This window comes from Pipra filicauda, unplaced genomic scaffold, assembly GCF_003945595.2.
Source record: "Pipra filicauda isolate LSUMZ 115617 unplaced genomic scaffold, ASM394559v2 scaffold360_size730234_pilon, whole genome shotgun sequence".
NCBI classification, from domain to species: domain Eukaryota; kingdom Metazoa; phylum Chordata; class Aves; order Passeriformes; family Pipridae; genus Pipra; species Pipra filicauda.
This window is the reverse complement of record NW_024104488.1, coordinates 146,261-161,646: the sequence shown is the minus strand read 5'-3', so window position 1 is coordinate 161,646 and position 15,386 is coordinate 146,261. Positions and strand designations below refer to the sequence as shown.

The following is a 15,386-nucleotide window of genomic DNA, read 5'->3' as shown; positions in this document are numbered from 1 at the left end:
CAACAAAACTGCTGTGTGTGCTCAGGGAAGACACCACTTTCCCCCTTGTCCCCTCCATCAGCTCACAGGAAAATATGAGGGAATATGCAGTTACAACTGACCCCATTTTCCTCAGGACTCTCGGCTGCCCCAGGTAAGCATACTGTTAACTGGGATCAGGGAAGGGGAACCAGGGGAACAATCTATGCCACTTTACTGAAAAGCATGAGATGGGCATAGGTTTTCATTCCCTAGTTCTGCCTCACAGACAACAGACCTGGGGCTGACTTTAATGAGCAGAGAGAGGCATTTCAGAAATGGCAATAGCACTCTCAAATTCTAATGAGTACTCTTGTGGGGTTTTTCCTGATAGATTTCAGTATGACAATATTGTTATTTAGTATTTAGTAGGATTCAGTATAATAATGTTGTTGTTATTAAATGTTTCCCTAACACTCCCCTCCTCCCCAGCACCTGACCGACCCCAGGCACAGCCCAGCCAGCAGTGCCCGTTTGGGAGGGGACATCTCCTGCCTCTCCCTCCACACAGAGAACACAACTTTCCCTCAATTTCAAATATTTTCTTTTAAGGATGAAATTTCCCACGCATTCTTAACCCCCACGGGCGCTAACTGCTGACCACAGCTGAACCTTTTAAATGACTCCTCCCTCACATTTGCCATACCCCGAGTCTGATGGATTAAAAAAAACCCAGTGAAAGTACATGGTAAGACTTTCCCCCATCCTCTACTAGGACATTTTAAAAAGAAATAACTGTTATATTACAGGAAACACAGTTGTACAGAAACACCTTAAATATAAAGCGTGAATTTTGTTACAGACTGCAGTGGTGATTATTTGACAAACTGGAGCGAAGCAGAGCAGTTCTGGGAGAAGAGCTCAGCTCCCACCCCTGAGCCCACAGAGCTCCCCACCCTCGGCCGCCAACACCTCATTTTCAGTTTGCTTGCGTTTTCTGAGGGAAAAATTTCTTGGAATTGTGTTCTGTCCTTAAGCATTGCAACCCTGAAGGGGAAGCCTGTTCCTTGAGCAGCTCCCGCAGTGTCAGTCTAACGCTGGCACACAGGAACACGGATCTGCTGCTGCTCTGGGACGGCCAAGCCAGGGCTGCAAGGACAGCCCGAGGCATTTGCTCAAGGATTTCATCACTCACAGACCGGGGCTGCTTGTTTCTTTTTTAAAAAGAAAAACTTTTTGTCCACAAACCAGCACGATGTGATGAACCTGCTGTTGCTGGGATGCACCAAATCCTGCTGCTGCCCAGGAGCCAAATCTGCTGCTGAATGGGAGGGGACCGAGTTTGGGGTCTGAGGGGGCACTGACTGTTTTGTTGCCTGATAAACCTAAAAATGCATTTCAACTCACATAAGACATGTAACTTGTAACAAACATATTGCCAGCAGCCCTTCTCCCACTCAGGGGAACAAACAAGCACTAAGTGAACAGGGGAAAAACTCAGTATGAAATGCAAAAACCCCAAGTCTCATTTTAATCAATTAAAAAAATGAAATTAAAAAAATAAATATTGGCCTTTACATTTGCAGCAGTGTGCTCAGAAGGATTTATAAGCCCAAAGCCCCCTGTCCCCAGCAATCACTGTACAGACCACTTGACCTCAAGGCAAAAGCCTGGTTGCAGCTTGCAGCAGGTTGGTTGGTGAACTGTACCAGCTCCCATCTCATACTTTTCATTTTTCGAGCCAGCAGACTGCAACTACTTGCCTAAAGAAATTAAATAAACAGTGAGAATGTGCCAAAGTACTCCCACCACTTGGAGCAGTTTGTTTTTCAGAACATTCAGTGCCAGACTGCTGAATGGGAAAGAGAAGGAACAGGAGAGTAAAACCTTTCATTTCTCAAGTGTTTATCACAGTAGCACTGAGATATTCATTGCCCTTTCATTTCTTGTTGAATGGAAGCAGAGTAACATCACATCTTTCCTTAAAAACTCAACTGAACAAGTTTAGGAAGTTTGGACAAATCTGGAAAATTAAGAGCTACTTCTACAGCCACCACTGACTGCAGCAGGAATTGAAGACACCTAAAACTTGGAGAAGCCCCTAACAACAAATATTAGGTGAAAATTTGTCAAAATCTTTAAAAACATTTCACTGTCAACAAAAGTGAAAATTAAGACTGAAGAAGTCACGATTACAAACACTGAGGTGCTGCAGGGGGTGAAGTACAAACAACATAGCCCGGTGCTAAATTCTGAACAGCCAAACCACAAGAAAAGTCATCAAGACAAAGGAATCTTACAAAGCTTTATTAAAAAATACAGAATCAAATAACATAGTCCCAGTCCAAAAAAGTGCTTACAGTACCAATGAATACTGTAGTTGTACCCAAAGGAAGCCATACTACGTTTTGGGTTTCTTTTTATTTTATTGTTGTTGTAAAAAACCACCAAATTATTCACAGTTGTTCCAGCATTCCTCATGCTGAATCAGCATATTGTGCTGATGAATCCCATTGTAAGGCTAAACATAAGAACACTTATCAGTGCAGTCCATTCCTGAGTCTTTGGAACTCAAAATAAAAACTACTTCTTTGACATATACAATCCTTCAATTTTTTGGCTCATATTTTATCTGTTTTTCTAGTTCCCTTTTTTAAAAAGTTCATTAAAAATAAATCTGATTTACAAAAAAGTAAATAAAAAACTGCTAACACTAAAACTTAGACATAACTTCTAGCTGCTGAAGAGTGCAAGAAAGCCAGCTTAATATGAATACTGCTTTTTGTCTAGGCAGCACTGCCACTGAGCATCAAACAAGAGACAAAACAAGTTTTTGAGAACTGAAGCACTGACATAAAAAAATAAATTCAGAGCCCTAAATATTAAAAAGAAAAATAACTTAAGGACTAGTTACATTCAAGAGAAGACTTGAATTACATCACAACTACTGAAGTTCTCAAATTTGCCAAGGCACTGATCTATTTTGCAGCCCCAGTGCACGGAGGTGAGTCCTGGTGCTCTACCGAGAGGCATAACCTGTGCTCCAGAGCGTGGGTGATGGGCTTGTCCTCCTGCTGGAGCACTGAGAACTGAAGGAAAGAGCAGGTGACACACTGAGACCTGAAACACAGGGGAAGGAACAAACAAGCACACTGAGGAATGGTGGGAGAAGGAAGAAACAAATAATTGCTGATGATCATCTGCTGGACACAGGGAGAGAGACTAATGGTCCCTTCAGAGTAAAACAACGCCTTTAGCTTCATTCCTACAGAAAAGATACCACAATTTTACAGGTCTTCCTGTGCAGGACTTTTTAAGTCTGAGGGGGGGCACAACACATTTCACCTCAGCAAGTGACATTCATTTGCATTTGCCTAATTTTATCTAAAGCATCAGGCACATGTGTTTACAAACAGGCCTGCAGCTCACCCTGACTTCAACACATCTGGACTAATGGGAATTGTTTTAACAGCCAGTGTTGATTACAGACCTCCCTACATTCCATTGCAATGCAACAGCCAGACTGATCAATTAATTCCCTCCTAATTGGGTTCTAGGTGCTTACTGTTAAGGGTGTGCTGAGGACTTGTCCTTGGGGTGAACACGGGGTGAGTGTGCTGTCCATTTGGTGAGAAAAAGGCATGATAGGCTGCAAGACAGGTAAAAAAACCCCAAAATCATTTCACATGGAAATTATTCCTTTATATCTTACAGTTGATGCATTGTAAGAAGTTATAGAAAAAAAAATACCTGTGCAGTCTTTCCTTCTCTTACCTATGATCATAACAGCTGTCCCTGCTAATAGTGCAAAAAGAGTGAAGATCATCACCTGGTAAGACTCAACAAAGTGCTGGAAGAGACTGGCTTCATCTGCAGAGTAGATTAAGAGGAGACAACATTCAGATTCTCCAATCTGCTTTTAACAGTTCTTAAACTGAAACAGCCAAAAGCAGCTTTTCATTGATAACAAATAAGTGTAATCAACTTAGATAATATAACTTTGAATCTAGTGACTATTTCCAATGCAGTCCTCAAAATCTGCCAGTAACAGCTTAAGACACTGACTGGGTTGTGGCTGCCCCATCCCTGGAAGTGTCCAAGGCCAGGATGGATGGGGCTTGGAGCAACCTGGGCTAGTGGAAGGTGTCCCTGCCCATGGCAGGGGGTGGCACTGGATGGGCTTTGAGGTCCCTTCCAACCCAAACTTTCTGGGATTCTATGATTCTATATACAGTGTCTTTAGTGTGTTCTTTACTTACTCAGCCCCAAAATGCTGATCTGTTTTCAAAATAGCAAGGCATGCTTGGGAGTAAACAAAAGCAGAGTGAAAAAAATAACTTTCAGACACTACAGCACTGGTATAGTTACACTGAGTATTCTAGGCTGACCCCAAAGAAAAGTATGTTCAACTTCAGCCATAGTGAGCAGTTGTATTCCAGCCTTACGGTCACAAAGAGCAGCTCACATGTCAATGACAGTGCCATCTGCTAGCTCAGATTTTAACACACCAAACTTTAAAACCTCATGGCCATTAGTGAAAGTTAAAGGTTTATTCCAGCATGTGAAGTCCAGAGCTACACTTACATCTCACTGGTGCAGTGGTTCTGTCAGTCAGGTAAACCACTGTCACTGGGATGGTGATGGACTGGTCAGTCATGGGGCTGGAGACAGTCAGGGTGGTGGACAAGGAGCCCTGGCTGGGAACTCTGGGATCAGCCAGGCTGACAGTGTACACCACGTGACTGGGCAGCTCGTAGGACTTCTCCTTCTCCAGTACCTTCACTGCTGGGGATCCACATTTCACCTGCAGAAGGAAAAACCAACCTGAAACAGACTTCTTGGGAATATCCATCTTCCAGGCCACATATCAGAGATCTGTTATTCCACAGAAACACAGAGCAAGTCACCCCTGAAGAGGAGTCAGATGAGGCTGTACCTTTGCAGTGACCCCTGCAGCACTTCCCCCCTGGTCACTGCCCTCTTCCCTGGTGATTCCACAGGCCTGGGCTAACCCCACACAGCAAAAACCCAAGGGTTCCTCCTGGGGCTGTGTGAACCAGGGCAGCCACACAGGTATGTGGGAAGAATCTCCCCATGCCCCAAGGATCAGGCAGGGTTCTGTTCCCAACCAGCAGCTGGTTCACACATCCCAGGCAGCATGCCCAGCTGAGCCTGGCACAATTCTACCACCCAAACACCCCAGGGTCAGACTGGATGGAGCCCTGAGCAACCCTGCCCATGGCAGGGATGAGCTTTAGGGTCCCTTCCAACCCAAACCACACTGTGATTCTGTGAAAACAAAAGTGAAAACTGGGGAAGAATACATTCCAAGATGAGTCTTTCCAAATCGCCTCAGGACAATCTTGACATGGCAAAGGTGGCACGGAGTGCCTTTGGTTAGAAAGCTGCATGTGGCAGCTCAAACTGCTTCCAGCTGTGCCATGACACTTCTCAGCCATACACTCACCTCCAGGGTGTCCAGAATGTCAGTGGCCCCAAATATCCTGAGGTCTGAGCTCACGTACTGGTTGCTCAGGAGCATTTCTGTCTGGTCAGCATAGAACCAGTGGCTGAAGGGCACCTCTGTGCTGCCCTGCTGCCCCGGGGAGGGGCTGCCCCGCAGCACGGCCGTGACCCGCAGCGTGGCTCTGCTCCTGCTCAGCTGCTTCAGCTGCTTCTCAGACAGGCTGTGCATGGAGATGGAGCACGTGTAGTGTCCTGCAGAAACAAGGGAACTGCTCGTCTTCGGGGTTTTGTTTCCATGCACAGTGAGATTTCTGGGACATCCTTAGAGAAAAGCTCAAAAAGGTGGCAAAACTCAAGCAAGTGCAAGATTAGGAGCGCGCAGGTGAACGGGACTGTGTGTCTGCTGGGTCAAACATCACAACCCCAGACTAAACATGAAAAAAACCACAGCTGGCAGCTTCCAGTCACATTTTAATATGCCAGTGCGACTCACGTCCACTTTGAACCTAACATTTATGTTAATATTGACAGGAATGTTAAATTTTGTTTACTGAAAACAAAATTTGATATTTGATATTCTTTTCAACTAATGTTAAAATTTTAGCCAGTTACCAAGTCTGTGAAGATGTAGTTTATTTATAAAAGCTTCTTTAAAGGTTAGATATTCACCATGTTCCCAGTCTCATATGGGATCAATTTATCTCTTATTAGCAATAAAGGTAGTAAAAATTTCCCCCAGTATGGAAGATAAAAAGCATAAGTAACAAGCAGAACTTGCCAGGTACATGTTTTCCCCTTATTTTCTTCCCCTAACAAAGTAACAGGGGATATGCAGGGTAAAATAGTGTTTACACAATGGGTGCAGGGATGAATCCAACAGATTATTAATGTTCTTTCCATACAGTCCATGGTCTTCTGGTTCTGTTTTAAACCACGTTATACTTCTAAAACCTAACACATGTTGTAGACTTGCACAGTTTTATTTCCATCTCCACAGTATCTGGCAATTTCCTCTCCTTTTAAGTCCCAGTTCATGATGTTTTTGGGATACATTCTAATTTGGGAATACTTGTCACCTGAAGGCTCCTTTTTTCTTTGACTTACTACAAAAACTCTGAAAAACATGGAATGGGCTGCCACTGCTTTGGCTTTCTCTGAAAAGCAACATATGTTTTTGTCACAGGCAGAAAACACTTAAACAAGAAGTGTCCATGTTAACAACTCCCTGAGGCAAAGCTCGGAGACTTCAGAAGGAAAGGGAATAGGATTAGATGGGATACTGGGAAGGAATTCCTCCCTGTGAGGGTGGGGAGGCCCTGGCCCAGGTTGCCCAGAGAAGCTGTGGCTGCCCCTGGATCCCTGGAAGTGTCCAAGGCCAGGTTGGATGGGGCTTGGAGCAACCTGGGCGGGTGGAAGGTGTCCCTGCCCATGGCAGGGGTGGGACTGGACGGGCTTTAAGGTCCTTCCAACCCAGACCATTCTGAGAGTCTGTGAAAGGTGCTGGGTCAAAGAGCTTCGGGTCTAAAGCCCAGCAGAACTCTGAGTATTTGTCTGCAGTGTGGCCTCTTGTCACATCTTACCTGAAAGTGCATCAAACCCAGGTTCTGCTGTAAAAACATCCCGTGCTGAGAAGTCAAACACGTCACTGCTAAAATCCAGGTGGCAACTCAGAATGGACTGTGGTTGTAACTCAGCAATGGCTTCAACCTGAGTGGGCAAGCACTCCCCTAGGGGAAGGGAAAAAATGAATTACAAAATAAAACTATAACTAATTAAAAGCAAAAGCATGGCTTGTAATATCAGTTTTTTCTGCCACCTTCTGAAATAGTTTCAAAAAGTTATGATGATCTTAAAGGAGCTGGAAATCACAGACAGCTACCCTAGCTCAGGTCTAATCCCAAAGAGACAGCAGTGAAAATTTTATATGTTGTGGGGTTTTTTTGGCAGGAATAATTTATTTACAGGAAAGAACGAACTGGAGAGAATTTTCAGCTCAGATGTCTCTTAAATAACTTGTATGAACCTGGGAGTCTCAATTTATATTTTACTATCTGGCAACATGTTTTTTTGGTAGGCTAATAATTTACATATGGCACAATAAATTACTACTGGAACACTGAGTGTTGAGCTAAAAAGTAAAAGGATCTGTAATCACACAAAATACAGCTTATTAAATAGAGGACACAATATAATGCTTAATCTTTGTATTGACTCTAATTGGTTAAGAGTGGTAACTACTTTAAACATGTTCAGGAAGAAAATGTAACTCCAAGAAGGCCATTGGAATTAAACATATAAGCAAACCATCAGCTGATGGTCCACTGACTGTTTTTTTTTAATATGATCAAAAATGGTACTTCTATTATCTACTGATTTTATTAGTTGGGAAATATTAACAGTGCCCCAGAACACCTTCCAAGTTCTGTCGCACAGCCCTGAGTTGTTCTGGAGCTCCTGGGATTCTGGAGAGGCACTAGAGGTTCCCAGGGATCTTGTTGCCCCAGTTTCACAGACCCTTAAACAACAAACAAAAATACACAAACACACAATAAACGTAAGGATTTTTTCACCATACCTTTCAAATTTTTATTTCTTTCCCCAATTGAAACTATGACTTTGGAGGCTGCAGCTCCCTGTGAGCTTGTGTGCAGCCCACTGACATGCATTGCTGTGGTCCTCTGGGGAGCAGTGATCAGGACCTGAAAAAAGGATGAACTACATGGTCACCAAAAACTGTTTAAACAAATAAAAATGGAGGCAAAACCAGACTGAATTGGTTGTGTAAGACTCCAAGAGGTCACGTTTTTCTTTGAAATCCTACATTTCTCTAATATTAGAAACTGCTTTCCAAGGCAATTTAAGCTAGCAAAAACATTTTGCCTTTCTACCCAACCTCCAGAAGTTAATATGCATAAAGCTCTATGTCTAAATTTAATTTAAAAAGAATGTCTAGTGCTTATGTTGGCTGATGCAGTCAATTGTGTCAACAGAAGGATTGCACTGCAGCTAAACAAAATAATTTAATGGAGTCCTTCTGATCAGTGATGCACAGCACAACACTTGAGAAAGTTCTTGCTGGTATCTCCTCCTGCAGTGAAGCTTCATTCATAAAAGCAGCCATAATCAAAATTGTTTAGCATCTGGAAACAACTTAGCCAACAAGGGAATCAAAATGCACAACAGAAGAACACTATAGGTGAAAAATCAAAATTATTATGCTGAATTTCCCTCCTTAGTACAGATGATTAAAAAGAGTGATGTGTTTGGATAAGTACCAAATATTTTCCAAGCATAGAAGAACATTTTTAAATATTTATAACAAAACCCTCGTAGAATACAATTTGTTGAGGGTCCCCCCAAAGCAAAGCAAGCTCAGCAGGAAGTGACAGTGCCTCACCTCTCTGTATGTTTTCAGTACCCCAGGGATCTCATAGTAGACAGTGGCCAGTCCAGAGTCCCTGGCCAGGGCCACACCAGTTTTGGAGTCAATGAGAAGAACAGCACTGGAGGAGGAGCTCCACACACCAGGAAGGCCTGGAACACACCCATGGACACTGCTCAACACACTGCTGCTCACTGAGCACACCCAAATCACCCTGCACTGCACACACCCCATGGACACTGCTCAACACACTGCTGCTCACTGAGCTCACCCAAATCACCCTGCACTGCCCCTGCCCACTGCCCACACCCCATAGACACTGCTCAACACACTGCTGCTCACTGAGCTCACCCCATGGACACTGCTGCTCACTGAGCACACCCAAATCACCCTGCACTGCACACACCCCATGGACACTGCTCAGCACACTGCTGCTCACTGAGCACACCCAAATCACCCTGCACTGCCCACACCCTATAGACACTGCTCAGCACACTGCTGCTCACTGAGCACACCCAAATCACCCTCTCTGCCCACTGCCCACACACCACACTCCAGGGCTGGTGCTGCAAGGGCTGGCAGCCTGACACCACACTGCCCTGCAGCTGCTCTCACAAAACCCATTAACATCAAGAATCAGATATGGTGAGTGAAGACACTCCTGACTCTGCAGGATTCCCATAAAAACAAGCCTTTCCAGCCCATGGAGTAGGAATGACTGAATTGTGATACTCAGGAATCCAATACAAGAGACATACTGCATGGTACAATTAAAATTAGAGAAGTTGATCAAACCTATTTTTATCATTAACAAGAACAGTAACATTTGATTCTGAACAAGCATCATAAATTATGCATTTATTTCCCTAAGAACGAGCAGGAGTCACACTGATGTCACATGAAGCAGCTGCTCACCGAGGCCACTCACCTTCCTGGGTAGTGAGTGAGGAGCTGAGGCAGAGGACATCCCCCAGCACCACGTCTGGGAGCTCAGGGAAGATGGCATGTTGGACAGGCAGGGGCACATAGTCTGCAATGCCACTGTGCTCTGCATCCCACACCCGCAGCAAGGTCAGACCCACGTTCACAGTCCGCACCACAAACGTGTTGTTGGTGGCTCCTTTCCCAATCTGCACAAAGTCATCTCTGCAGACAAAAGGAAATGCTTCTGTATCAAGGAAGGTTTGCTCATAGTAGGTACTGAACTCTTTTTAGGTGGCTGACTGCTTGTTTCCAGCAACAGCCATCTTCTAACGGAGTCCGACAAAGAAAGGAAATTATTAAAATTATTTAGGTGCTACTGAGGCAAATTTCAGTTCTCACATCATTATGTTGAGGAAATACTGAGGTTGTAATTATACATGAGAACTACTTCTTAATTTTATGAATTGTAGAGCTTTAGGGTGACACAATCTGCCTCTTTTCTCAGGGGAGAAAGAAAGTGAAGAAATTTGATCACCAATATGCAGCTTCTCAGACATAACTTTACAAAGCCAAATCCCACTGGATTGTGAGTTCTGGTGTTTACCCACATTCAGCACTCCCAAACACAGTGACACAGGGAGCACTCTGCCCAGACTGGCACCCTGGCAGCACCACAGAGCCCCTGCAGGTCCTGGCAGCAGCAGAGCTGGGTCCCTGCAGTGCTGCACTAACAAGCAGGGCCTTTCTGGGGCAGCTCTGCAGGGGAAGGCAGGGCAGGGTTAACTCAGGGGTGTCTGTATGCTACAGAAATTTCTGCATTGACACAGAGAAGAGAAAATCTTGGATTCAACCCCTTTTTTTCCTTTCTCACCACGATCAGTGTGTTGTAAGCACAAGGTGCTCTGCAGAATACAAGCCATGTTGCAGTAAGAGAATTAGTGGTATCCACTTATGAGCACAGAAGGTGGTTTATAACTTTGAGGCAGAGACCCAAAGGCCCTTTGAGGCTTGGCTCTGCTGGGCAGAGGCTGTACCAGCAGATCTGAAGAGACAGCCCCTGATCCAGAACGTTCCCCACCTTACATAAGCCCTCAGTGAGTCCCTGGAACAAAGCTCTGGGAAAGAGGCAGCTGAGCAAATGCTAATGATCCCTTGTTTCTCTAGGGCACTGCTGTGTGCAGTGGGGTGATTCACTCAGAGCAGAGCACAGCTCCTGCAGTCCCACTGGGATCAGGCTTATCTGGGCAGCCTTCCATGGCCAGGGAGTATCGATTGCTGACGGGAACTCTCCTTCCTGCTCCGGTGCCTCTGGAGACCTCAGAGACAAAACCCTTTCTTTGCTAATCCCAGCCCAAGCTGTATCTTCACTTGGTATCTTCAGAACAATCTTTGCTCTGTGTGTGTTTGGCCTTTTCTTGTTGTCTGTAATTACCACCCCTGACAGACACCCACCTGTTAGTTGCCAAGTTGAGCACAGAATTATGTGAATGGAAAGTATCTCCAGAGTTATCATGAAAGTGGACAGTGAATGTCAGTGTCACACCCAGGGGCAGAGCCAGCAGAGCCTCTTTGTTCTGTGTGAGCAGGATGGGACTCATGGAGATCCTCAGGTATGAGATGGGGCACACCTGCAAACATATCAGCAGTGAGAAGCAATGTTAAATTGCTTTTTATGACGCCTCCATAAAAATAATCTAAAATCTTATTGTGCAAAGATACAAAGCTTCGTTTCTGAACCATGTTTAGCCATGTGCCAGTACAACACAGAGCTGTTTTATCAGTATTTATATTTCACAGGTTGAAAGGGGCCTCTGGAGACTGTCTAGTCCAGCCCCCCCAGCCTCCCTGAGAAGCTGTGTTCAACAGCCACCCCAGTAAGAAGTGCTGTCCTGTGATCAGTCAGAATTCCCTGTGGTCCATTCCTGTGTTCCCCATGCCCTGTCCTTGAGCACAGCTCAGAAAACCTGGCTCTGTCTGCTTTACACCCTCACAGCAGATACTTCTTAGCCTCTTTTTTTTTAATACCACTGAGAACTGAAGCAATAATCATGTAAGAACACATCACACACAGACATTACTATCCTACAAATTCCAACTGTTCAGGTTCCCTGGATATGCAAGAGAGCCAGTGGCCCCTAGACCTCTCCCAGTAATTCTTGACATAAAAGGTGCAATTCATTCCCCAGTTACTACAAGAGGAGAAACTCACAGTGGATGTGGGAGTAAGGGGGTGCAATGGTCCCTGTTCCCAGTTCCCAGGGATGGAATGCTCACTGTTCCCACTTCCCACAGATGGAATAGTCCCTGTTCCCAGTTCCCAGGGATGGAATGGTCCCTGTTCCCAGGGATGGAATGGTCCCTGTTCCCAGTTCCCAGGGATGGAATGGTTCCTGTTCCCAGTTCCCAGGGATGGAATGCTCACTGTTCCCAGTTCCCAGGGATGGAATGGTCCCTGTTCCCAGTTCCCAGGGATGGAATGCTCACTGTTCCCAGTTCCCAGGGATGGAATGGTCCCTGTTCCCAGTTCCCAGGGATGGAATGGTTCCTGTTCCCAGGGATGGAATGGTCCCTGTTCCCAGTTCCCAGGGATGGAATGGTCCCTGTTCCCAGGGATGGAATGGTCCCTGTTCCTGGGGATGGAATGGTCCCTGTTCCTGGGGATGGAATGGTCCCTGTTCCCAGTTCCCTTGTATCAGGTGAGGAAGCCAAGGTGTTCCAGTCAGAGCTGCCAAACCCTAAGGGATCAGCAGGCTGGGGTTTAGTTCCCTCAGTGCCTCTCCTCAGCTCAGACACAAGTTAGGAACTGCTCCAAACTCCTTACAGGAGCCTGCTACATTACCCACATGTGCACCACCCACGTTTTTGCAGCAACACTCCACTGAGGGAAGTTTTTCTGAAGACAGAGACTTCACAACCTATTGTTCTGGCTTTTAAATAGCACATCGCTGTTCTTGATTAACTTCCCTAGCTTAACTAGGAAAACTACCCAACAAAAATATCTCTATCTGCTCCTTCTCTTACAGTTGTTGGAAAATTAATAGTGGAAGGACAGAGAAAGCAAAAACCCTCAAATATATTGAGAAAACTATTTTAAAAGAAGCCCTCAAGCTTATCTTGCAGGAAAATCCCTTTTTTTCTGACCTAAGAGGCTGAGCTAAAAAGTAAAACTCTGCAATCTGAAAATGTACATGTCAGAACTTAAAAAGGAAAGGACAAATTTGGCCTCAAGCAAAATACATCTTTGGTGAATTCGAAAAAAATGGCTAAAATATCAGTACACACAACTGTGTGCTCCAGGCTGGTATCATCAGTTAAAGTCTCAGTGCATAGACCTGTGCCCAACAAGCTGAGGGTACAAGCCAACAAAAACCCCATTTCCCTGACAGATCTTCAAGCTTGCTTTACTTTAAAATCTCAGCAACTGTCCCACAAGGGACAATTGCTAAATTTAATATTGATGAAAACAGCTATTTTACTGTTAAAGCATCTCAGTTTGTGAAGTATTTCTTTTATTAAAATAAAAATCCTGAGTACAGCTGGGCCAGGCAAGTGCTTTGCTGCTTCCACACCGAGCACAGTCACTCCCTGCTTCCCCTGCCTTACATAAGAGTCTTTTTTCTGAGCAAAGTTGAAGGTCTAAGTGTTAAGTGATGCTGCTGCTGCAGCTTGGTTCTTAATTGTGTACAGTTGTAAAGAGACAACACCAGCCCTTATGAAAGAAGGACAGTGTGAAGGAGAGAGCTTTGCCTGGGAATGACACAACAGATTCCAGCTCGTCCCCAGCTCTGTCACAAGTTTTCTGACATGACCTTCGGCAAAACCTCTCTGTTCTTCAGCCATAAAATGAACCAGCAGCACTGGGTTACCTCACAAAGGCACTGGGAGGTTAAAAAGATCGTTTCCATAAAAGCAGTAGGGTTGTAATAAGTACAGGCAAACAAACAAGCTGTACAAGAGGCTGATCTGAGGTGGGTCCTACTTCAAAGAGCTCCCAAGCTCCACATCCCCATGCACTGACTGCACAGCTCTGTGATATCCTGGGCACAGAACGGACTCACAAAGGGGGATTTAACTCCAGGCCCACTGTGTGCTGACTAAATGTCACTGGAGCCAACCCCAAAGCCATTAGGTGTCCTTCACTACCTGGATCCAGCAGTGAAGGGAAGGAACAAGGTCATCTGTAACAGAGCTGGACAAATTCCCTGCCACCACCTCCCAGCAGGAGAGGCATCAGTGACACTGAAGCCCCCACTCCTTGATTCACTCCCATCCAGGAGGACATCTACACACTGTCCTACAGGCAAAGCTGGACATGATGGAAAAAAACAAAATTCAAATAAAAAATCCACTGAGCCACCTCACAGTGATTACAGGAGTCCAACTTCCAAATAATTTCAAGTCAGCACTCAATTGTATGTCCTTCTCCTTTAGCTGGGGCACAGGGAAGATGCCAAGGACAGTAAAAAGGGACAGGAGGCAGTGGAGCAGTGCAGATCTCAAGGCTCATGTTGCCAGATGCACAAAGTTCTTGGCACAAGGATTTCTGAGCAGAGACGATGGACAGATGTTCCCTTGTGTCCCAAGTGCCCAGCCATGAGATAAATCACACTTCCCATGACAGCATTCCATCAACAGATGAAGTTCTGGGAGAGAAAAATGTTTCCTAAGCTGGGTTTTGTGCCAGATTTGTCCTGCCCCAAAGCACCCCCACTTCGGTGTGATCAGGCTCCCAGGGCAGCCCTGCACACACTCTTTGCCAGTTCACCACACACAGGCAACAGCAGATAAATCACTGCCTCTGCTAAGACAGGCTCTCTCATACAGATTCTCATTCCCTGCAAAGGCTGAACTGCTGGGAAACAACAGAAAAAAAAATTTTGGGGGCACCGTACACTTGCATCTCTAATATCATGAAAATCTAGGTATTGCTTAGGCACCTCACAGCAGATGCTGCCTTTATGTTCATGACTCCAGATGATATTTACCTTTTCACACGCTGCAAAATGCACGTTTATGACGTTAACTTTTTTGGTTTGTTTTTACTTTGAACTTCTGTAATTATCAGCCTTCTAAGAGATTTTTAGGACAAACTTTCCTTAAAAAAAAGATTTTAAAGCACATGCACACACAAGCTTTTTTTGCAAAATGTACCAAATGTAAGAATTTGCTGGGATTTAATATTTATCCATCTAAGTTTAGTACACTAAAATTTTTTCTAAAGCTCAGAGCTGACTTAATGCCCATTTTTCAGAAGTGAAGTTCAGGATGTGCAGCCACAGTCCCTGTTGCAGAGGTGAAGCTGTACTTGAGGAAACTGCAAAGAGAGCTGATTGTACCTTAACAGCAGCCACGACAGTCTGGTTGGTCCCAAAGGATTCTTGGGAAATCACTTCCAGTGTTGATGTTCCAGTCAAAGACCCAGACCTAAGGAAACCTCTCTCATCAACTCTCACCACAGGAACTTTATCTGGTCCCTCCAGGACACGGTATCTCAGGGAAGCCACTCGGTCCCTTAAGAGCAAACAAACAAAACAGAAAAACAAAAAGCAAGGAAGCCTTTAAATGAGGAAAACCATCTTTACACCAATATTTTACGCAAATCTGAAAGACTCTTAACTATATGGGGTTTTTCCACATGTCTGCAATTAAAAAAAAA

General features: G+C 44.8%; 1 protein-coding gene across 1 annotated transcript in view; it reads right to left on the bottom strand.

Moving 5' to 3' along the window:
- Positions 1-2,249: 2,249 nt before the first annotated feature.
- NUP210 (nucleoporin 210) overlaps positions 2,250-15,386 on the bottom strand; it is a 61,682-nt gene continuing 48,545 nt past the window's right edge. The window contains exons 30-40 of the mRNA XM_027748490.2: positions 15,067-15,241; positions 11,183-11,358; positions 9,735-9,952; positions 8,822-8,958; positions 8,000-8,123; positions 7,005-7,151; positions 5,426-5,676; positions 4,543-4,762; positions 3,733-3,828; positions 3,524-3,607; positions 2,250-3,078 (exon numbers count right to left, since the gene is read on the bottom strand). Coding sequence (XP_027604291.2) covers positions 2,978-3,078; positions 3,524-3,607; positions 3,733-3,828; positions 4,543-4,762; positions 5,426-5,676; positions 7,005-7,151; positions 8,000-8,123; positions 8,822-8,958; positions 9,735-9,952; positions 11,183-11,358; positions 15,067-15,241 — 1,729 coding nt within the window. The 3' untranslated portion in view covers positions 2,250-2,977. The remainder of the gene's footprint in view (positions 3,079-3,523; positions 3,608-3,732; positions 3,829-4,542; positions 4,763-5,425; positions 5,677-7,004; positions 7,152-7,999; positions 8,124-8,821; positions 8,959-9,734; positions 9,953-11,182; positions 11,359-15,066; positions 15,242-15,386) is intronic.